The sequence below is a fragment of the Pipistrellus hanaki genome (genome assembly GCF_964339955.1).
Source record: "Pipistrellus hanaki genome assembly, chromosome: 4".
NCBI lineage: Eukaryota > Metazoa > Chordata > Mammalia > Chiroptera > Vespertilionidae > Pipistrellus > Pipistrellus hanaki.
The window spans coordinates 22,097,660-22,122,778 of NC_140506.1; the positions used below are offsets into that span (position 1 = coordinate 22,097,660).

Consider the following 25,119-nt stretch of genomic DNA (forward strand, 5'->3'; position numbering starts at 1 on the left):
GGCCTAGCTTTATCTCTCTGGAAAACAAAGTAAGTCTAGGTTTAAAAGAAAAACCAAGTGACGTGCCTAAGAGAAAAGAATGTTTGAAGAAGCTAAAAAAGAATAATTGAAATTGTTTTGAAAGATATGTGTATTTAATGTACATTTTAACAAAACAATGGCCATTTCTGTAAACACAGGCACCAACAAAGCTGCTCAATAGGATAATGTCATTCAGTGCAGCTTTGAAGGCTTCTGATACCAAACAACGAGAAAAATTAAAGGTAAAAAAAACATAAAATGTTGTCTGCAGGTAATTATTGCACATGAGCTCAGGAAGCAAGCATGATTAGAGTGAACAGAGAATTTTCTGAGTGTCTGGAAACAAGATCTGCTTCTATTCCAACAGTGTCCCTGCATTTATAACACTATTTATAATCTGGCAAAAGTCAAGTTGAAAAGAAGATAACCTCTACATAAGAGCATGAAAACCTATCAAGATTTTAGAAAAAAAAAATATTAAAACTGTGTGAGAACTTTGCAAAAAAAAAAAAAAGACACAAAAATACATACAAAGAATAGGATAGAGGACGTAAAATCTAGTTGTGTAAGGTACAAAAGTATTGCAAAACACAACAATTATAATCATAAAGTTACTGGGACAAGGGCATAGTGACAAAATCATGCTAAAATAGATTTTGCATAAAAGTTATCCTAATATATAAAAACCCTGGGTCTGTCACATCCACAATGACAAGAGGCTCTGCATAATGCTCAGGCTGTGAGTGCACCAGGCTCTGGTGGGTGGGGACTTGTGGCAGCAGAGACAGGGAAAGGGGAGGCAGAGCTGGCACTCACACTCACTTACAACAGCACACATGCACAGACACACATAGCACTCACCAGCTCACAGCCTTTTCTCTCTTTCTTTCCCTCTCTCTCAGAGCCTCTCTCAGAATGAGGAAACAAAACATACTGGGCCTGAAGAGGCCTGGATGGAAGGAAGGGCGGGCAGAAGGTGGAGCAGCCCCCACTGGCCCCACCCCCTCCCAGCTGGGAAAAAGGAAGAGGGAGACAGGGAGGCAGGGAGGTCTGGTGGACTGCTGAGAAAAACAGAGACAAAGCCTGGGCAAGGTCAGGCCAGCAGGGGAGAGCAGTTAGGGGTGATCAGGCAGGCAGGCAGGTGAGCGATTAGGAGTCGGTGATCCCAGATTGCAAGAGGGATGTCTGATTGGGCCCATGGGATCCCTGATTGGAGAGGGTGAAGGCTAGGCTGAGGGACGCCCCCAACCCCATGCGTGAATTTTGTGCACCAGACCACTAGTAATAAATATACAGCAAAGGAAACATCATTCTATACTAGAACACAGACAATTCATTAAGAAGAAAAAAGGCACATTCAGCATCTCACGCTGTGATCTTGTCAGCAAGAAAAAAGAAAATACGTTTGTATCTTATACTGTTTTTCTTTAAGCTTGGGGTGCTGGGGAATCTCTGTGTTTTTCATTTTCTTTCTTTCTTCTTCTTCTTCTTTTTTTTTTTTCAAATCTAATCTCAGCAGAATATACCGAATTAACATTCATAGAACTCGAGAATCCCGGGGCAGGTATAATGGACAGTTAGGCTCCCTCATAACACATGAACCCTCTAACCACATCCCTGACAGGTGCCAAACCTCCCACTTGCTCCGGGCTTCAGAGAAGTATGTGGGTTCCCTGCCTTTCAGAAGCCCTTGGGAGAGGGGGTGTGACAGGAACATCAGGCCTGGGTCCTGCCGTGCAGGGTCTAAGTGACACTGGAGACATACCTGTTAGCATCTGATTTTGAAATTCCTCATCTCTTTACCCTTTCCAATAAAGAAAGGCTAAATAGGGAGCAAGTACAGAACTTTCACTGAAGCCACAGGAAAGCAAGTTCTCCAAACCCACTCTCAGCTGGAAGTTTGTATTAGCCATTATTTCATTAGATTTAGAAGGCAATCCAGCTCATCGCTCTTCTTCACCAGTTAAAAAAAAAAAAAAAAAAAAAAAAAGATAGTAAGAGATGAAATGATTAAACTCATCATTCTCTAGAGAAAATACCCATAAAATCAGTGTCTTTCTATTTTTTGCACAATAATATTCTTGATTTGGCCTCTCTAATCTTCATTCTCTTATTATTCATTTTCCTATGAAATCAAATCAAATCATGATGTCACTAAAGGCAGAAGACAGTAGCTAAAATTCTAATTTACAGTGGAAATGACAGGACTGTATTTCAGGAAGGCATATAAAAAGCAAACTTTATTTAAAGGCAAGTTTTAAATAATTTAAGTTTTAAATTATTCATTAGCAACCAACTTTGAGAGATCCATCAATTCTCTCTCAGATGGAAGCTGGCATATTTTTCGTTCATTTATGTTAGCTGATCAAGCATGTTGCTCTCTAATGAAAGAATTTCCCTCTGTTTTTTAATAAAACGTTCAAAATCCCACTCATAACTTTTTAGAGAGCACACCCATTTGAAAGTTTTGTACTCAGAGTCCAAGTTTTGAGTGTTTATGGAGCTATCTGCCCCTTTTCAAAGAGTAGAATCTGCTGTGGACATTTGTCTTTTTGTTCTGACCCACCCTATGGAACATTCATTCCTAAATAACCCCTCTTCCCCTTATATTTTCCCCCTCAACTTGTTAATAAAATTTACTGGCAAAGAATAAAAGAGAAATTATGTTAAGTGCTAAACTCATCAATGTCAAAATCTAGTACTGCTTTAAAGATCCATACCTTACAGACTGTCACCACAGCTGTACCCATGAGCCAATCATCTTAATAAAGGCTTGTTTAAATGTGTGCTCTTAGCAGATCTGGATCAAGTTAGCAGGCCTGGTGATTCCAAGCTTGTATTTTATCTCTGACATAAAAATTGTGTCATTCATAACACATACTCTCAAAATTCTGTTTCTATACTCCCTACTGGAAGGATATCAATCACTTACAAGACAACAAGCCTAAAAGGTCATAAAAATACTTCAGCCAAATTATAGTTGAAATTTCTGAAGAGAGGAATACAGGCCTAGGAGAATAAGGAGGTGCACAGTTTTGCTCTTCATCTTTGTTTTATTCTTTGCAGATTTAACATGACCAGTGTTACTATAGTGCAGTAGTTCTCAACCTTTCTGATGCTGTGACCCTTTAATACAGTTCTTCATGTTGTGAAGAACTGTATAAAATAAATTTTCGTTGCTACCTCATAACTGTAATTTTGCTACTGTTAATGAATCATAATGTAAATATCTGTGTTTTCCAATGGTCTTAGGCAACTCTGCTGGTTGAGAACCACAGGTTGAGAACCACTATCCGAGTCGCCTAAGAAAAATAATAACTTAATAGATAGCCCTTGTCACCAAACAATTCACAGTCTAGTTTCAGGATGATGACCCTGGAAAATAGATCCCTGAGTTACTTAGTGTGGCAGTGAGCTCTCAGGCAGCTAGTGAGGCGGATGCTAGGGCTAAGACATTGGCAAGGCACCATCACCTGGCACCCTGCCTCATGCTAAGCCTATTTGTGTTCCACTCCAATGTACTTTTATTTCTCTAATGAATGGATTATGTAATATTAAAATGAATGGTAGTAATTTTACCCAAATTGAGGCTGAAACAAATTATTTTTGCTTAGAATCCATCCTACTCCTGCAGGCAGCACTTTTAAGGACACTGCTGTTTGTCATGTGACTGTAGAAGAAGCAAAGATGGCATGTGGCGAAGGGTGGGCTGGAAGTGACACTCAGAACCCTTGGGTATTAATTTGGTTTGTGAGATGCTTAATCTGGTCTGTGGAGGCACCAGTCCTCATGGTCTCAGGGCCTGTTCCTTTGTATGAAGGACACAGATTGCCACTCGTCAATTTTTATTTGTCTCCTTATATATACCAGATCATATCCTATAGATTTTATTAAGATAAATTTTCATTCCTATTTATTTACTTGTTGGTCCGAAAAAAGTACAAGCATTCATTATAATCCTAGGAATATATTTCCTGTAGCCCTAATAAAAAAAAGTACTACATTCGAGTCACCAGATCCTGAGAGTTGACTCCCAACATTGAAAATAAAATACACTCGTGGTATAAAATTATATATTATTAAACATCTTTAATGTAAGTCTTATTTTTCTTCAGAATATCCCTTTTCGCTTTCTTCCTTTTTAAAAAATATATTTTTATTGATTTCAGAGAGGGAAGGAGAGGGAGAAAGAGATAGAAATATCAATGATGAGAGATAATCATTGATCAGTTGTCTCCTGCACACCCCCTACTTGGGACTGAGCCAGTGACCTGGGCATGTGCCCTTGACTGGAATCTGCTCTTGGTTTTATAACTCTGCTCAGTGCACAACTGGGCACAGGCTACTCGGGTTCTTTCTGATGCCTGTGAATGAATGAACTGCATATTTGTTATTAACAGTAACAACATCATCTTAAATACCCAAAAACTGTGGAATTAAGATTGAAAGCATTTTACCTGCTGGCGTTTTTCAAACTCCAATTTGATCCGGGACTTGATGCAATTGCACGTGTCCTGATATGTTTGCTGCAGAGCGAGTTCCATGAGGTGCTTGTGGTATGCTCCCGCCAGATTCCCACAGATGAAGATGATCACGTTGGCCAGGATCTAACGACACAGAAAGAATCACTCAATGGGGTAGAGGGGGGGTGCTTAACTCTTGGATACAGAAATAACAACAAAATGCACATTAGCAATAGTCTTCCAAGAGATGTCTCTGTGGGAAGTTAATTTCATTTCTATGTCCAAAGGAACATTTTTATTTACTTAACAGGAACAGCTATTGCCTTTAGGGATTCTATCTCCTTCTTGGATTCATGCCCTTTGATAGTTGACTTGGCAGTCCCTCCCTTATCTCAGTCACGTGATTTGCTGACGCTAAAGTAATGTGGGTTGGAGTAACTACTCTGCCCTGACAGCTCCATGGTTATTGGGGGGCTGGGGGAGAAGCTAACACCTATATTGAAATAAAATATTTTAATTCACTCTTTAATGACCAGTGACTTACTATGGGCCTTCAGTAGCTTTGTGCTTGTTGAGCACTGTGTAACATCATAAGACTTAGATTCCAATTTGACATCACCACTCACATTTCTCATTCTTGTCCTGATTTCTGCATGTACTGGTTTTTGTCACAACTGCCCAAAACACAGCTTTTGAACAAAAGGAATGCAGTGTCATCTGATGTTGAAATCATGAACTACCTTGAGCTTGTGGTTTATGATGTCTGGCAGATGTCAAGTGCTGCTGTGTTTCCCTTGAGCATTTATAACATGATGAGGCACCCTGGGTGCCCTGGCACACAGTTTGTAAACCATATCACAAATGAAGTACAGTTTCCACAAAGTAAATAAATATATTAATTAATTAAACAGAATAGAAAGCTATTCAAATTATAATGGGCACATTTGTAAACTCAGAGAAGGTACGTTTGATTGAATAAAAAAATATAAGAGACTTGCAGCTTCCACAGAGGTGTTTGTTTCTGCAAAGTAAACCTGATCTGAAAGGAGTATTGTGCAGATTTTTAGAAGACACATCTCAGAGTAGCTATGGGTTTAACCTTCAGGGTTAAAGTCCTGCCTGGGTCATCTTCCTGAGAGACAAGAAGCAGCAATCTAACATACCACATGAGTTCAGTTCCATTCAAGGTCTCGTCCCTATCCCCCCTCCCACCACTGCCCCAAATGGCCTATACATTTTATCTCATGAGAGGTAAAAAGTCTCATGAAATGATAATTCACAAAGGCTTCCAGATTGGGCTTCACACACACTTTTTCAGCCTATAAATAAAATAAGATACACAGTTCAAGCCCTCATCTGGGACCATCTTAATCATATTTTAAAACTCTCTAGTGGTTCCAAGTCTAAATGTTATTTCTGCAATGCATTAACATGCTTCCTGATGGTGTGAAGACATATTTTACTCCAGGAATGAAACAAATCCCTCCAAGGCTACTAGAATTCCAGAGAACATGTATAAGAAATGAAAAATACTCACTTCCATTTTCCAGTGGACATATTACATAATAAACATGTCCACTAAAAAAAAAAATTTGAGAGCGAAATTATTAAATGAGCAATCCAGAATACGAATTTTTAAGGAGCATAATAAAGAGTTGAAATCCTACTCGACAATTAATGAAGTTCTTTTTATTTTGTATTATATGTAAATCAGGCTTAACCAATTAGAGCAATATTTACTCTCTCACTGTGCATTTTAACTATTTGAGGAACAGTCTGTCTTTATGATTTAATAAGACCATGTGAGATATGAAGTTAATAGAAGCAGCCGAAAAGTTGATTGAATATCTAAAAGAGAAAGTAGTCAGAGAAATTATCTTTACACTAGAAAAAAAAAGGCATGCAGGATGCAGAGCTTCCCATAGTCCTGGGTTCTGATGGTTGTGTTTCACTGAGCAGAGTATTTAAAATGCTGGGCTTGCTACGGGGAATAGTTTAACATGGTCAGTGGGGATAAAAAGGAGACATATGTATTATTATTTGTAATACTTCAAACAATAAAATAAAATTTAAAAACATTCTATCGGCAATCACTGCACTGAAAGATGCTAAGGGGGAAAATATGCCAGGCATCAGAACCACATGGGAGAATTGGAATGGAGGAAACAGATTTTAGAAGACGCATTTAGAAATTGCTTTTTGTAGTTGAAATTTGACCACCAAATTCCACCAATTGCAAGAAGAACACTTAACTTCCATGCATAACAAAACCACACAGTCCTGGCCCATGACCTTGATTAATCAGTTGTCACCAGGCAACAGGGATTCCAGGCTCTAGTTCATTCCTGACAACTTCTATGTCATCAATCTCTCCCAGCAGCAGGTAAGCCAGCTCCTAACCAAGAAGTACCCTTCCTTAACACATACAATCTTTCCTTCTTCTCTACTTCTCATTTTCTCTTTATAGCCAACCCTCAAAGTTTGTCTGCTTAAGCTCTTTCTACTTTTTTGATCTCTGACTGTCCATATCCCACTTCAAATGATGTAGCAATCACAAGATACCACCTCTCTTCTTGTCAAGGTCACTGATCACCTTAAATTTTGCCAAACCCATCAACTTCTTTGTGCCCTCACTACCACGACTCCTGAGCAATACTCTCAGCAGCAGCTGGTCCCTTCTCTGGCTGAGAATACTGACCTCTCTTGGGAACCTAGGCTCTGCTTTCCCTAGGGTCTGCCTAGGTGACTCCACCTTCTGTGACTTAAATGTCTTACTCTCCAGCTTTCTGTGTATGCCCACTTCCCCTTAAACCCCCCTAATTTCTTTCATATGGAGTCATCTGTACACCTGGCTTTTCCAAAACCATCCAAATAGCACAAATTCCTAAAGGTAGACCTTTAACCCAGATCCTCCTTCTGATGTCTGGACTGAGAGGTGCTGGCATCCCCACTTTAATGTCTCACAGATTTATCTTACATTGAACTCTTTGTACCTCCCACCCCTATCTGCATATTCAACTTGACCTCATGTCCTACCTGAAGCTCCATTCCTTCCTTTCAGGGTTCCATCTCTCCAGGCTCAAGGCCATTGCCTACCTGGCCCATCTGGTTCGTGCATTCCTCTAGTGGAATTATACTTTAGGCTTTTGAAAATTGATGTCTTAAACAATGCATTCTCAATGTGGGCCATCTCACTCCCAAGGAGGCAAACATTGGCTCTTGGGGAGAGAAAAAAAAATGTGCTAACTACATAAAACACAGATATGCATACATCATATAAATAAATATGCAATAGAATTTCAGGGGGGTGAGTTAGAGAAAAAGTATCTAAAAGAGGTTTAGGGGATTGTAATGGAGATAGGTGGAGAAACATTGCTTTAGACATTTAGTTCCCCTGACACCTGTCCTATCTCCATGCTCATGGGTAACTTTCAGATAGAATAGATTTTTGCTTCAAAGAGAAAAGGCAGGAGGTAGTTTCATACAGCTATCTGGCCTAATTGATTCTTCATGATAAATTAAGCAGTTAGCATTCTGGGTTTAAATATCATTCTTCTAAGCTTTTGTTAGAGCAAGTAGCCTTTCAAGTCTGAACAAGTTTGGATTACTAACAACACACTTCAGAGCTTCGCTGACTGAGGGCCACTCCCTTTGGAGTGAACACTCCCAGGTGGACAGACACTACCTGTGTGGACAGGCTTCCCCAGGAGACAGGTCTTCTGTCTGATTACATCATTTTTTAAATTAAGAGCAATTTATTTATAACTCCACTAGCCACAGATTTAAATATACCTTTCACAACCTGCTTACCTTTCCTATTTGGTAATAAACATAAATTATATCCAATTCTGCACATGACCTTTGCCATCGTTTAGAATTATAATGAATCTAATGAAAACATCACCATAATATGTAAATGTAAATTTCATGCACACACTGTGCTTTATTTAGAGAACCAAAGACTTAGCTTTTAAAAGCATGCTGTCAACTGTAGGTGCCTTACAAATACATCTTCTGATTTACTTTTAGCAATTGGAAAGATAAAGCTTCACAAGGGCTCACTGTACCATGGTTCTGAAACAGGCTATGCATTACAATCACTTAGAAGTTTAAAAAATATGTTCCCACAGCCCATTCCTGGAGAGACAGTAGGGTATTATTTTTTTTTTTTAACATAAACCTCCCCAAGTGAATACTCTGTGTACTACCATTGAAGAAACTAACTCAGACTTTTTTTTTTTTTAACATAAACCTCCCCAAGTGAATACATTATGTACTAAACTAACTAAACTTCAATACTGCCAGAATAATGAAAGAATTCGGATTAGGAAAAGAACTGAGGATTTAATAACAGAGGGAATAATGGATAATGTTAAGGAGGATGAGCTTCTCCCAAAGGAGGTGGGCCTTGCTATTCAAACTACAATAACAATGCGAGCTATGGTATAATTCTTTTAATCCATAAGAAAGTCAGGCTTCCACTCTTTTAGGAGGGCTCTTAGATTGATTCGGGGAGGGAGGTAAGGCTGTAGAAAGAAAACTAGAAAATTAACTTGGATAAAGCTGAGACTAAGTGATCTGATGGGGGGAAAGAAACAGAATGAGATTATTAAGCGATGAGCAAGGCCAATCTCACTTACTCCCATCTAAATAGTCAAAGGGAATCTCAGACAACCTCAATAACAGATGAATTAAGACCAGAGGTAGGGATTGAAGACTATGCACATAGGGTAGCATCACTTCTAGGAAGGGCAAGTTCCCCTGTAACTCCTAAAAGAATACTCTCAAATGCACATTCAGAGTGATGGGGCTTTTACCTATCATGTGAGCATATGTATAATTTTGAAAGCAAATAGCAAACATTCAGTAGTTTCTAAGACAACTGGAAAACAGAAATTAGCAAGTTGAAACTAGTTAATAAATGAACATCCTAAAGTTAGAATTCAATCTTTTGTTCCTTTGTTAGAGAAAATCAGCATCCTAAATCTGATAGCATTTAGATGAACAAACCTGATGAAGTTTGGATAATATTAAGGGATGGATAATACTTCAGAGTTTACAGGGGTAGCCTTCATTAATAATAAAAAAAAATCATCGCATTTACATGATAATTGACCAAATTTAGATTTACATGGTAAGCTATATCTTTCATGCACAATATTACACTTTATTAAGTTATAAAAATATTTTTACTTTTATTACATTTTGCTGAATGATTGATTAGTTAGCTAATGCAAAGAAAACATAATCTTCATAATTTCTTCAGGTTTCTCTGTCATTTTCGCCCACCTCACCACTGGATGCAGGATCACAGGAGAACACTGAAGCAGGGGCTGCAGCAGAACCTAAGGTAGTAAAACACCTGAGGGTACCCTCAGAAACATGGTGTGTACTCTGTCTAAATACATCCTCCTCATGTTTGACAGGAGCTTACGGATGGCTGTGCTGGAGCTTTCTGAATAACCAGTCAAGATCTTCCCCTCTCTTTCTCCCCTGATACCTCCCACTACAAAGGGTGGGAAATTTCCATACTTCTGCATTTCCAAGTTTTTATATAACTAGGAGTAAAAGAAGATGTGAATGAAATTGGCTTTAGAAGAGGAAGAATCCCTGTGTCAGCTTTAATCTCCTTATGAAAAGGAGCAGAAGTAACTCATGGGAAACTTCCACTTTCCTGCTCATTCTGCTTGCTCTGAATGTAGATGAAATGGCAAGATCGTCAGCAGCCCCCACAGGATTGTGAGAGAAAAGCCAGTGGACCCCTGGAAGCATCAATCCCGATTTCATTAATCTGCTGGACCTACATCAGGAGTCCTCTACCTTCATGTTTCGTTTTACTTGAGACAACTACATTCTTATTTGTTTAAACCTCTGGAATCTGGTTTTCTGTTTCCTGCAGCTAAATGTAAGTATGACTCATATGACTGGGCTATCCCAATTGAGTCAGCAAACATGGCCTTCCCTATGTTGTGGCATATGCTTCTGTTACATGTAGTTTTCTGTGAATGTTTGGTATACTGCTAAAGACTTGAGATTACACATAAAAGCACCTAACCGAGGCTGGCAAACCAATAAGAGGAGAAATTCAATCCAATCTGAGAAAAATTAACCTCTTTATGGAGACAATAATGTCAACAGAGGTTTGAGTTGGGGAGATGGGTTGAGTTATGTGTAGGAGCAACTTCTAGAAGGTTGGCCTTGAGATAAGTACTAAAAGGTGGGGATGAGGTTGCTCCATGTGTGAAGGTCTGTAAGTTGAGAGGAGGCAAATCCAGCCACACTGGGAAGACATCCAGAGTGTACTAGCTAGAGGGATTAAGAGAGAATATTATGAACAAGGAGACATGTTCTTTCCCTAAAAAAACTGACTGTATAGTTATGAGAATATAATAAAACTCGAAGCCCTGTGCATAAGAATTATGCTCTGGAAGAGGGAGGCTTCTGCAGCCTGACCTGTGCCCTGTTGCAGTCCAGGGCTTTTGTAGTCTGGGCCCCCTCATTCCTTATCGCCTGCCTGCAGCAGGAACGGTGGGAGAGGCTCCCACTGCCGCCATGCTCACCAGCAGTGAGCCCAGCTTCTTGCTGAGCAGCACTCCCCCTGTGTGAGTGCACTGACCACCAGGGGGCAGCTCCTACCGTGAGTGTCTGCTCCCCGGTGGTCAGTGCACATCATAGCAACTGGTAGTTCTGCTGATTTATTATATAGGAGGATAATGTCAAAGCAAATTTTGCTCAGGTACTATTTTTAAAAATTCTTTATTGTTTAAAGTATTACATATGTCTCCCCCCACCCCCATTGACCTCTCCTTGGCCACCCCCAACTTCTGCACATAGTTTCAATTGCATTGTATGCACACCCCCGCACTTGGTATTTTGTGGAAGAGCCACACTCAAGGGGTCAAAGAGCCGCATGTGGCTCGTGAGCTGTGGTTTGCCGACCACTGGTCAATACCAACTCGATGCTCCTATTACATATATCATCCCATCTTGTTTCACTATTAGGAAAAGAAAACAAGTCTCTCTTTGGGAGAGTTGAGTGAAGGGGGCAGCAAGGAGCAGTGCTAGGACCCCTGATGGTCCATGAGCTATTCATAGCAGCTCCGAATCCTTCCAATTGCTAAGGAGCTTCAGAGGATGGAGTCTGGGGGTACCTACTTCTCAAAGAGGGCTCTGTGTGGTTTCCACCAGAAGCTGCCTGAGCATTTGCTTTGAGTCCTGCCCAAACCACCGTCCCAGCCTTACCCTGGCCCCTGCCTCCTGCTCCCTTACCTTCAGGCAGATATCAGAAATAGCAATTGGTAGAGAAAGAGAGGAACAGCAAAAGCTGAATTTTATGTCCTTGCCCTTCAGACAGTTAAAAAAAAAATGTTCAAGAAAGAGATTTCTGAGTTTTGCTCCTGGTGCAGCTCCGACCTGAAATAAGTATTTTGAGCTTGGCTGTTAAGGGAGCTCCAGAAACTGCTCATAGAACTGCTTTGCTTTCCCTCAGTCCCTTGGTTTTCCTGTACCTCACTCTCCTGGCCTACGAGAAATCAGAATAACATGGCTGTATTGTTTGTATGTAGCCCATCTTAATTGCTGTTTGAAATAAAGAGAGGACTGATTTTAAAATATTAATGACTCCAATTCACTAACAAAATATCCCTGAGACCATAACCTCAGGGATACATAATCTATGATAATTATGTGAATACTAGTTAATAATAATAATAATAATAATAATAACAACAACAATAAAAATAATAACAGCAGCAGCTGAAATGCCAGCTCAGGTATACACAGCATTTACATTGGCCCAATATTGTTTCAAGTAAAAGCCATTTATTAATCCATTTAATTGCTTTAATGGCCCACTTTATAGATGGGAATGTGGGGTAAGAGAGAAAAGAGACTGACTCTCGGGTACCCTGGGAACCCATGCAGTCAGAATGCAGAACTCACAGGCTCAGCCTCTCCATTCCTCTGCCACCCACAGATAAGGAAATCACGGAATTAATTTTTAGGACAACATTTTAGGTTCTTTCTCTTTGTTCACATGCTCTCAAGGAGCTAATAGACAGTTCCAGAAACTACTCACTTGGTAATTGGATTCCTCTTATAAATACCAATTGTGTTGGTAGTGAGGGAACAAGGAAGCTACTTATGAGCATGAACTTGAAGTTTTGTGTTGACTTGAGTTCCAATGCCCCTCCCATAGGCTAAATCAAACGATAGGGCATTTGATCATTATGGAAATATATTTCCTAGCAAGATTATAAATTTGTTCCTCGGGTTATCCATCTGATAAATGGACATTTAAACAATTACTTTCTCCTTTTTTTTTTTTGCAAAAGCAACTATGACATATATAGCTTGCCAATCATGAAAGGCTGGAAGGAAGAAAATATATAGCAATTCCTCAGCATGTAAAGAAATATATGGTGGCAGAATGACACCTACTGAGAATTTTTTAGAGGTGTACCCTCTCTGTCTCTCTTAGTCCCTAAGAGCAGGGCTTGTCCCCACCTCCACTCTGCAGAAGGGATTTCAAAAACAGGGCAGGGACCTTGCAGAGACTTCCTGCTGGAGAGGCCTCCAGAAAGACTGTGCTCCCTAGACTCTGAGAACATTGACAAAGTATTGCTTTAAAAACACCATTACTAGTATCTAACATATCTGGCATGCCTTCATAATTTGCTAGTATTTAAGTGGTTTGTAACTTGCAGTCACTCAGAACTCAGATGTCAAACACTTGTACTTCTGTTTTTGAACATCAGAGAGAAATTTTTATCTCCAACCAGAAGATATGTGAGAGAAAAAATAACAGATTGCTCTTTCCTTGAGGGTTCTCACCATTTCACAGAGCCAGAAACCAAAAACACTTCACGTGGATTTGGAAAAAGCCCAGTGAAATGATCCTAAATATTTCTGAGGCTTACGAGATTAACAGAAACAACATAAATAAAGATTTATGGGAAATTGTTCCTTAAAATATTAACATACATATTGAAATCATGATTGGAAGTTAGCAATGACAATGGTCACTAAGGAATGTGCTTGTTCAATATAGAAAGTAACTCGGGTGTTGACCACTTTTTAACAAAAACACTGTTGTTCATGAATGGACTCCTACTTTATTTCCATGAGCTGGGTGTGGGCAGGTGTTTGGGTGCCTGCTGCCACGTGCTCATTATAAGAGCACAATTATAATGAGTTTATTAACAAAGCCATTATCCCCCTGTAAACTACTTTGCCTAGTAGAAAGTAATTGTTTAAGGACAAAGAAAGCATTAAAAAGAAGGGGAATAAAGGCAAATACGTTTAGAAGGATATATCAATGTCTCAAATAATTGGCTTAGAGAAGCAGGGAGGGCACAAATAGATAGGATTTAGCAGGCTCTGGATTCCATCTTTAGACACTAGCCTTGAGGCTCCACTCTTTCTTAGACATAATCCTTCCTCCTACTATGAAACAAGGTTAATGCTATTGATCTATTGGTTGAAGAAGGTAAAGTGGTCAGTTCTTTTTATAAGAGCTTTGATTGTTTTTTTAAATAAATTTAGGGTTTTTTTTTTAGGTGAATACTTCCCAAATATAGAAAATCCCACTCTCCTGGTGAAGGTCTGTTCATGGGGTCATTTATGCATCAAATATTTAATTGAGGACAAGATGGAAAAATGCTCCTGTGCAGATTAAGTTCTATCTGGGGACAAAGGCAATGGATGTGCAAACTCATTAATTAAGTCAATAATTAATTACAGATGGCAAACAAGGGAAGTGCTGTGAAAGAGGTCCACACACAGTGAAATAAGTCAGCCAGAGAGAGAGACAAGCACCATATGACTTCACTCTTATGTGGAATCTAATGAAAAAAAATGAACTACCAAACAAAGTAGAAACAGAGGCTAGATACAGAGAAAAGACTGACAGCCCATTGCCATCATTTCAAGATTTCTCTTCATTCCCATGTGTGGTGTGATAACAGACCATCTACCACTGTCTGCAGACAGAGCTACCTGGTAGGCCTTTAGCTGACAGTCTTGCGTATAGAAAGTCTGGGCAAATTAAGGACAGCCAGTTGGCCTCTTGTACACTCAAGGTCCTTATCAGTGGCTTATTAGATTAGTTTGTCTCCTTTGCCTAAATCAAGCCCTATAGCAAACATGGCAGAATTGAATTAGCTGTGCCTTTTCTTTCTATCACATTTGTCAGAATTCAGGGATTGACTTAGAATCACCTGGTACACACATATGTCTGTGCTGAGGAGACCCTGGGGGGGGGGGGAGAGGAAGATATGGGGATAAGGATAGATGAGTGAGAGAAGTTGACAAACAGGCAGGTATGTAAACTCATCTATGTCCTTAAAACTCACTGCTTTTAAAAATTACAATTCTGATATGAATTTCCCCATCAAAAATTTAATAGAATTGTTATTCTCAACCCTGAAACTTCATCTATCAACTTGTTATGGATTAGTTCATACTTACAATGCTGCTTTGTCACACAAAAAAAGTAAAATAAATAAAATAAATAAAATCAGTGCATCATTTTCCTTCAAAATACAATCATACAGTAATATATATCAGTCTTGAGACAGAAAAAATATGAAGTAAGGTGGCTGAATCTGGGGGCAAGCTTATTCTTATCTAATACAAAAGTACAGTGTTTTTCTTTCACAAGAAGGCATGTATTTCCTCATTTCATATATAAAGCCCACCTTTATGATTATTGCTCTGCCCTAGAGCTACTGAAATATAAGGTGGGTATTTAGAAAACAAAAAAAAAGAAGAATATATTGTCACCCCAGAAGAAGCAGTGTTACACATGGCAATTGTAAGCAGTAAGTAGGTGCTGGTCACATAGGACAATCTTGCCAACGGTTGGTGGTGTCATTTTTTAAAACTAAGCCATTTTGGTCTGTGAGTGCTTTTACAGCATTTTGATTTTAATGAATCTGGGCCCCCTTTCACGTGCTTATGTCATCCTTTGTGAGATGTCTGTTCAGAACTTTTGTCCTTTGTTTTTATTTAGGTTGTTTTTTCAATTGAATTATAGAAATTCTTTATATATTCTGGGTCAAAGTTGTTGTTTTTTTTTTTTGTCAGATGTATGTTTGTTGTTCTATCTTTGGTTTTCTTATTCATGGTCTAAACAGTGTTTTTGATGAGAACATTTTGGGTTTTCAAAGTTATTATTTTCCATGGCTTGACCCCTCCCCCCCCAAAAAAACAACACCCAAGCCATCTATTTTAGCCCCCAACAAAGATGGATTTTTACGTTTTCATTTAGAAACTTCACAGTTTTAATTTTTGCATTTACCTACAATTAGATTATTCATATGGATTCAACTTCTTTATATGGCGAGAGGGAGGGATTTTTGTTTTCCCTCCGCATATATACAGGTCTGTTTAGGAATTCCCCGTGGTGTCCCATTGACTAACCCCTTGGTCTATATGCAACACCATCTTGTCTTGAATACTAAAGCTAACCAAAGTAAGTACTTGGAATATCCTAAGTCCTTTATATTTCAACATAAATTTTATGATATGTTTTGATATTTCTACAAAAAGCCTGCTGAATTTACACTTAGGATTAAGTGAATATAAACAATAATCAAGAAAATTTACATTGTAATAATTTTGAGGTTCCTAAGCTATGAACACAGTGTATTACTTCATTTACTTTAGTCTTTTTAAATGTCTTTTGAAAACTGTAGTTTTAAATAGAGAGATCTCACTTGTCTTTTTTGAAATTTATTATTAAATTTTTGGTTTTTGACTCAACTAAAAAGGGAACTACATTTTTACTTCTCCTTTTCACTTTTTCCTGCCAGTTATATAAAAATACAATTGCTTTTTGTATATTTCTTTGTGCTCTTTAACCTTGGTGTATTTGCATATTAGTTCTCCTAGGTGTTTGATTTATTTCTTTCAGATTTCAAGTGTAAATAATTAGTTCTCTATGAAGAGACACAGTTTTCCTTGTTACTTTCTATATTTCGGGTCTTTTATTTCTTTTTCTTACCCCATTTCACTTGTCTAACCTGCAGTAAAATATTGAACAGAGGTGCCTTGTTCCAGATCTGAAAGGGCAAGTCTTTAATACTTGGCCATTGAATAAAATGTTAGCTGTATGTATTTCACCTATGCCTGCTAATGGTTTGAAAGTGTTCCTTCTTTTCTAAATTGATGAGCATTTTTATTATAGAACTACAAGTTCGGTGCAAGAATTTCATGCACAGGATGCAGGGAGAGTCCCTCAGCCTGGCCTGTACCCTCTCATAATTTTGAACCCCTTGGGGGATGTCTGACTGCCAGTTTAGGGTTAAAACCAGCAGTTGGACATCCCTCTCATAATCTGAGACCTCTGGCTCCTAACTGCTGGCCTGCCTGCCTGCCTGATTGCCCTTAACTGCTCGCCTGCCTGACTGATCGCCCCTAACCACCTCTGCCTGCCTGCCCAATCACCCCTAACTACTCACCTGCCTGCCTGATTGCCTCTAACTGCTTACCCGCCTGCCTGATCACCCCTAACCACCACTGCCTTGGCCCTCACCACTGTGGCTTTGTCCCGAAGTTCATTTTGCTGTCCAGTCTAATTAGCATATTATACCTTTATTATTATAAGTGATAATGTATTTTTCAAAGTGCCTTTTCCATTCACTGCAATAGTTGTTTTCTTAGCTACAACACTTTGCATTTCTATTTGAGTGGTTGATGTAGTGATGACAACATGCATCCCTAACTTTTCTTCCTGACGTCACTTGAGCACCAAACACCACTGGGGCCTGAAGTCTGTGTGTTTATAGTTAGTATCAGGAGCTCTCCCTCTATGGCTCTCTATTACCCCATTGAACAGATGAGAAAACTGAGGCACTGAGGTTAAATAACTTTTTTAAGACTCACCAATCCAAGGGGATATTGTTACAGGAAAAGACAAAGCATTTATCATTTTGATAGTAAATATGTCTGGGCCACTTCTAGTTGCCATTGTTTGCTTTTACTCCCAACATTCCTACTAGGCCACTAGGACAGACCACAAGGGTTCTCATAGTGACTTTGTACCCCATCACCTTCCACTATTAGTTTCCACGGAGCGCTACCCTGTGGGGAGCCTGGAGGAGTGGAAAGAATGGGGAAGGGTAAGCACCGAGGCTGGCACACTGACATCCAAATATGAAACCGGGACACAAAGGGGAATCCCCAGAATTAAGCCTGTTCACACTGTAGAGTTATGTAAAAGCAAGCTCTGAAAATAACACACTCACAATTCAAAAACAGTGACTTCAGAGAAATTAGGTAAATGAAGAAAACAGTTCTTGCAAAAATAAACAACAAGACAAAACAAAAAACTCGCTAAAGGGAGTAACTTCTCTTTAAAAGAGTATACCCAGGCAGGACGTAGGAACATGTGAACATATTTCAGTGTATGGAAAAGGTGAGCACAAACAGCTAAGTGTTACGCTGGGGAGACCTCAATGCCGCATTTATAGAACTTCCTAAAAAAAAAAAAAAAAAGTGCTGGGAGCTGACTCCAGACTTTTCTTTCCCTGTGACCACAGGCACCACACGGCACAAGCTAACACTTCAGAGTGCTCCTGGAGACACTGCGTGCCAGGAAATAAAATGCCAGTGACCCACATGAGAAGCATTCTCATTTCAGAAGTTCTGATCTACGTGTCTTGTGGATAAGTTGTCCGGGATGGCAAGAAGTCCACAGCGAGAGCCCTTGGCTTAGATGAGGGAGCGCTGCTGAAATGGGAGGCCTTTGCTGAGAACTGAGGAAGGTTCCTCCTTTGACACGTGTAGGTGTGTCTGCCCCTGTCCTCTGTCCCAGCCCTTAGCTACTCATCTCCTACCTTCTTTCTCTGCAGACCCCCTGGGGATCCACCTTCTTCTCACTCTGGTCAGCCATCAAAATTGAAGTGCTTTTCACTTTCCTTTCTCTGGTGCACTGAGGTCTGGTTACAGATTCCCAAAGTTTCCTTTTCCCTCTTTTTTGGGAGGCAAACTGTTCCTTAATTTCCTAAGCTTTAACTTATTTATTATCTTAATACTGGTAGTGATAAGAAAGTATATGTCAAGGGAAAAGAGCCCAGCTGGAGGGTGTTCTCTGATACTTGGTGGAGCCAGGGGTCCTGCTGGCTCCACCCGCAATGGGCCAAAGTCATCACGTTACTTTATTCCTTGAATTCCAACCATAGACACTCTTTCCTTTTAGAAAAAGTCTCTATACCAGTTACATGCATATCAAAATTACATGTATGTGTGATAACTGCCAATTTGATGGAGGGTAAATTACTTGGAAATATCCCAAATGCAGGGTTAATGCAGCTTAATGCATTCCACAGATCACGGAGTAGCTTCACACACATGCTCTAGGGCTGTCTTGGTTTTTTAAATCATGGATCTAATATTAAATTCAAATAGAAAAATGCTCATTTACTTTAATGTATTATAATCATTCTAATCCCAGAGGTCTGCCCTAAAATGTGACCAGATTGGCTTTCCTTGGACACACCGAACACTGCAGCAATTCTATTTATCTGGCTCCAAGAGAATGAGATAGTTTATGAAGAAGAAAAAAGAGAGAATAACAACATCTCTATCATGAACTGAAGGAAAAAGGGAATGATTTTTAATAAAAATGAATGAGAAAGGAACTGGACATCCTGAGAAGAAGGAACTTCTTAATGAAGACATACACTGAGAGGTGCCACGGAATGAAAAAGTTGCGTTTTCAGTAAAGGTGAATCTATTCAGCTAAACCACACATGCACACAAAGTTCCTAAATATATTGATAGACTGTCAATTTTAAAGAGGTTTGCTAGTTCTACTTGGTAAGTGAAATGTTTTATATTTCAGGATGTGCTTAAAATTATTTCCCTAGTTAAGGAAGTCCTTAACAATGCCGCTGCTGCTACTAATATGTGTGCATGTGAATAAAATGGTTCAATTTCTGTCTTCACTTAAATTGTATGACCTTTAGCAAGTTTCTTAAACTATCTGAGTCTCAGTTGCATGTCCCATAAAGCAGGAATGCTGCAGTTTTGTACATTTAAAACAAAATAATATGCTGAATAATATTGCTTTGGACAGCGCCTGGCACACAGCAAACTCTCTGGTAGTTATTATTTTTATTTAACCAAGAACCCGTGGAATTATTGGATTTTATTTCAGGCTTTTATGCAAGGCATCATGAGAGGATTCCTTCGTTTTGGTAATCCTGCTTCACCGAAATCATCTAGCATGTCACTGTCCTGTTGATTCCAGATGCAAAACTAGAAATGCAGATGCAAGAGGGAGCATGGGAGGCCTTTGCCATCTGTAATTAACGGGCCTCCTTCTGCTCACTAACCCACAAAGACAGTCTCTGGAGTGACATGAACACGGTTTCCAGCCACCTCATCCCTCCCCTAAAGAGGCATCCACTGAGGCTGCAGATTTAGCACAGAACCATCTGTGGCAGCCCTGTGACAGCTCTGTTACTACCACTCCTCTCCTGGGAGGGCCTGTGTTCAGCACAGTGAGCCAGAGAGAAACATTTCTGGCTCCACTGCCATGGGGGCTGGAGAAGGGCAGGCACAGGATGCTCAGCCTGGCCGGCTTCTGGAAGAGTCTAACCCCAGGACACTGTACCCAGAGGATCAATTCCAACGCACTCCAGTCTAAATCATACTTCCTTGTTGCTTTCATAAATAGGAAGAGAATAGATCCAAAAATAGCCAGGCATGCACACACAGATACATGGGCACACCTGCATGAACAGACTCAATATTTCTTAATTCTTGAAAAACAATGATATTATAGAGGTAGTTCATTTTAAAGATAGTAATTCTGATTCCAATAGATCTGATTATTTATAGTACGTTGGAATTTCTTTTTAGCCTTGGTTTTAAAATAGAACACTTTGGGAAAGATGGTCCATGGTACATATTTGATTATAAAAATAAAGTGGAAATTTATTTTTTTACAAGACCTTGTTTTTAATATTATATTTATAGTTATATTAATAAATGAAAGGATAGATCATATTCATGGATGAAAAGATTCAATATTGCAGAGATGTCTTTTATCTCCATATTGATCTAATTTTCTTAAAATAATTGGATATGCAGAAGATAGTCTCATTCCAAAAGATTAATATAAAATACATAGCTTTATCAAAGGTATGCATAACAACAGAATATCTATTAATCTGACTCTAGAAATCCTAAGTTTTAGGAATAGTTAAAATAAATGATAATTATCAGTTAACAAGAGCAAGTCATTAACCACTAAGAAATGAATACAAAAGCACTCAGCGTTTCAGAATTTTTACATCATCATGTTTGTAAATGGAAGCAATTACATCACTATATCTTTTCAAGGTATCTTTCTTCTATTTACATAAATTATATTGAGTTTTAAATTAAACTGAGTTTTTTAAAAACAGTATTGAATTTTTATTTTAAATCATGGAAAAGAGATAATCCAAATTTACAGGGGTCCTCAAACTTTTTAAAGTGGGGGCCAGATCACGGTCCCTCAGAGAGCTGGAGGGCCGGACTATATGAACTACTAATTCCTACTGTAACACCTCGGCTGCGCTCACTGCCCAAAAAACCTGGCGAGCCGGATCAGACTCCTCTGTGGGCCGCATGTGGCCCGCGGGCTGTAGTTTGAAGACCCCTGATCCAAAACATGTTAAAAATCACCTATAATCTAAACACCTATCATTCAAAAGAATCCATTTCAGTATTTTGATGTGCATCTTTCCAATGGTTTGTACTTATATGTATTCATTTTTCTTTACAAAAGTGGAATTGTAATAGTCATATAATTTTGGAACTTTTTTTCATATAAGGTAAATACATAATTTTCCATATTTTAACCTTCAAAGTTTTTTTTTTTAATTATTTTACTTCACTGTAACAACATTTATTTAACTCATGCCCTATGGTCAAATATTTATTTTTCTTCACTTTTTTTCCAAATATTTTTGGAAGCTAGATTTTGTACATGTCCATTGGCATTTTTTAAGGATCCATAATAACAAGAGTTATTGCTGGGTCAAAGGGCATTCTATGTGTGACAATCTTTCCTATATTTACCAGATTGCCCTCCAAATATGGGATCAGATTTAAAGGTCATGGATAGAGTAGGAGAGGTCCATTGGCACAGGTTCTCACCAACCCTGGGTGTTACATGGATTTGCAAACTTGGCCATTTTAATGGCAGATGCTTTAAAAATGCTAGCAAAATTACTTTTCATAGATTGAACCTAAGCTAATAATATAATAAAATTATTCATAAAGTATATATCTTCCAAAGTACACATTATTGTTTCTTACTTTTTGTAATAAATCTCTAGTGACATATCAGCTGAGAATATTTAAATAGAATCAACAATCAATGAATGCATGAATACAGAGAGTTCATGGGACCCTGAAAGGCGGAAGTATGAGTGCTGACTAATGAAAGAACATCACAACAGTCAAGGAAAGATGTCTGCTGCCCTCCTATGTCACAATTTTTAAACATAAAAAAATAGCATCAGCCTGGCCAGTGTGGCTTAGTGGGTGAGCATTGACCTAGGAACCAGGAGGTTACGGTTTGAATCTCGGTCAGGGCACATGCCCAGGTTGCAGGCTCATTCCCCAGTGTGAGGTGTGCAGGAGGCAGCTGATCAATGATTCTCTCTCATCATTGATGTTTCTCTCTCTCTCTCTCCCTCTCCTTTCCTCTCTGAACTCAATAAAAATATTTTTAAAAAGAGAAGGAAATCTTACCTTTCAAAAAAGTGACTTGCCCAAGGTCACATGACCCGTTTTCACAGTATTATTCACAGTTGACCTAATGCAATATATATATATATATAATATATAACAATGCAATATTGAATTGAGACTAACATATTAAGATTTAAAAGAAAGTTTCCAGAACACACATTCTAGAAGAGAGGGTGAATTCTATAGTGTGGAGGTTAAAAATATTATCCCGTTGTGGCTTAATTCTTGATTTCTAATCACATGCACTTTTTAAATGCCTCAACCTACACAGCTATTTGTTGATTCAATATTTTCTTTTTCTTCTGCGTTTCTATTTCAGTTCATCCTCGTTGCAGCCCACCTTCAATTGCTTCTACTCATGTTCCAAACCTCACAAGATACTGCTTCACTGCCCTGGCACACTGAGTTAAAAGGGATCCTCCATTCCATGCTGCCTAGTACCACAGAAGTCCAAGTTGCAGTGGTTACATCAAATGCTATAGAATAAAAAATATTTTGTCAAACTATATTTATTACAACAAAGTTACAGGCCATTAAAATACTTTAGCAGGTCCATTAAAGTTTTTTATGATAATATTTAACCCACAGTTCAATTGTTCTGCTCAAAAAGTCACAGAAACCAACCAGTTTTGAACTATATTTCTCTGTGTTTTCATTTTGTCCCTGAAAAACATATGGCAGCCAGACATTGTGGTCACAGCCTCTCAATGAATCATGATTTTGATCTGGTTTGGAATTTAATCTTTAGGGAAAAGCTTAAGGGAAGCATTCAAGCAGAAGCCAGATGGTTATATCTATAGGGGAAAACAGGTATGTGACTTTGGGCAAGTCATTTAATCTACTTCCTCTTTTATGAAATCAATGATATTGGTTTAAAAAATATGCAAGGTTTATACTGCTCTAATTACTAATGGGTCTATTAATATTTACCCATTGAAAAATCTTCATCTTCAAATCAGAATAAAATTTCCTATATTTCTGTAAATGAACAGAGGACTAACATAGCTTAGCTAAATTAAATGGAGATTTAAATCTCAGTCACATCTTGGGTCATTAGCACCAATCTTCTTTGCTTCTCCCAAGGCAGGAAACCAATCTTTATTTTCCCTTTAAATCTGAGTTCATCATTTTAACTATGAGCTTGGTGCCTGGGAAACCAGAGCCACCTTTGAGACAGTATTTCAGAGGAACAATTAGATGAGAAGTTAGGAAAATAAATCTTATTATGTAAAACCAAGCTTCAAAAGTTGTTCATTCCAAGCAGTTTGGTGACTAAGGAAAAGAGAAATATTAGGGAGTCAGCTAAGACGTAGCTTGGAGACTGAAGAAACCTCACTGCATGGTGGAGTGGGGGGAGGAGAGGAAGAGAGGGAGCTGTGGTGCATCTGAATGACAGATGCTTGGCTATGTTTTCCAGGACTCTTGGGTAATGCCCTTCCATTATTTAAACTTACCTGTCTCTTCAATGCTTATCTAATGAAGGCCAGATAATTTGTCATAGTCTATATATGATTTTAATGATATGTTCTGAGCCCTTCTCAAGTATCATCTCTCAGTTCTTTCTCACTTACATCTCTGAGCCAGGTCAAACCACTAGTAATAGGTGTAGGATCCTTGAACATGCCTGGACTGACATGTATGGTTGTGTCAGTCTTCCAGATGTAGTTCTGGGCTGCCCTCCTCTCTGAAGCCTTCCTCGACCACCGAAGCATTGAGGAGCTCTCCCTTTGGTGCTACATGGCACTCACCACTCTGTACTGGAATTGCTTGTTCCCATGCCTACCCATCCAAGAGACCATGTGGCCTATATATGATACATTCTTATCTATAATCTCTTACAATCGAAGCTCCATCATAAGCATTAAACCATCTAACAACAACACATGAAGAGTCATGGCAGGTTTTATTGCCCCAATTCAACTTGAAAGGATGGAAGTCAACAAATGTTAACTTAGTTGCCATGTTGGTCCAATGAATCATGGCTTCACGCACACAAAGGAAGCTTTGTCGCTTGAAGAAATAAGCCATTTCCTAGGACAGTCTCACTTGAATAGAATTAAGTAAAAGTTCATCTCAATCAAGAACTGTGCTGTGAACAGGGATAGTGAATGTTCTCTGATTCCAGCTCTGGCAGCAGCAGCCAACATGGACCTCTCCGGTGAGGAATTCTTGCAGAAACCATGGTCACAACATCAACACATGGACCTTGGAATTTCTTTTGAATCCTAATGAAAAATTCCACCATAAAACTAGAGAACACCTCTAGAAGTGAGACTAGGCACTCAGATAACAATAATTTCTATAAACTGAGAGAAACAACTTAAAAAAAATGAAAGGGCTCTCAACGTGCTAATTATTATACCAGCTACAAGGATAACACCATTTCAGTCCTGTAACTTCCCTTAGATTTATCTTACTGTGAGCTTAAGGAAGAGCTATGCCTATTACTAAACTGCATTGAAACCCAAATATTCAAACACCAGCACCGAGTGACATAAAACAGTGAATATAAAGTAAATCTGCTATGGTACTGTGGAGATGGAATGATTATAAAATAAATGGTGCTAGGATAAATGCATATTAGTAAAGGAAAAACTCTGATTTTGAGCTCTCACCACATATTATATTAAATACCCAATGGAAAAGAAAGAAAATATTTTTAAAAAATCAGATCACAAAATATTAAAAACAAAATCCAGAATGCTGTTCTCTCTTGGAGGAACAGAGTTAATTATAAGAGAAACGGTAGGTCTTCCTTTGATAGAGATTAACATGTCCCAGGTTTTTTTGAGAGGCAGTTCCAGGTCAGACTTACCTTTGTGTTTCAGTTATCTGACAGAGTGAACGATATTTCATGGCTATTATCAATAAGAAAATGCATATT

General features: G+C 38.8%; 1 protein-coding gene across 1 annotated transcript in view; it reads right to left on the reverse strand.

Moving 5' to 3' along the window:
- ADCY2 (adenylate cyclase 2) overlaps positions 1 to 25,119 on the reverse strand; it is a 263,929-nt gene that overhangs the window by 127,257 nt on the left and 111,553 nt on the right. Inside the window, exon 4 of the mRNA XM_084882603.1 lies at positions 4,479 to 4,628. Coding sequence (XP_084738729.1) covers positions 4,479 to 4,628 — 150 coding nt within the window. The remainder of the gene's footprint in view (positions 1 to 4,478; positions 4,629 to 25,119) is intronic.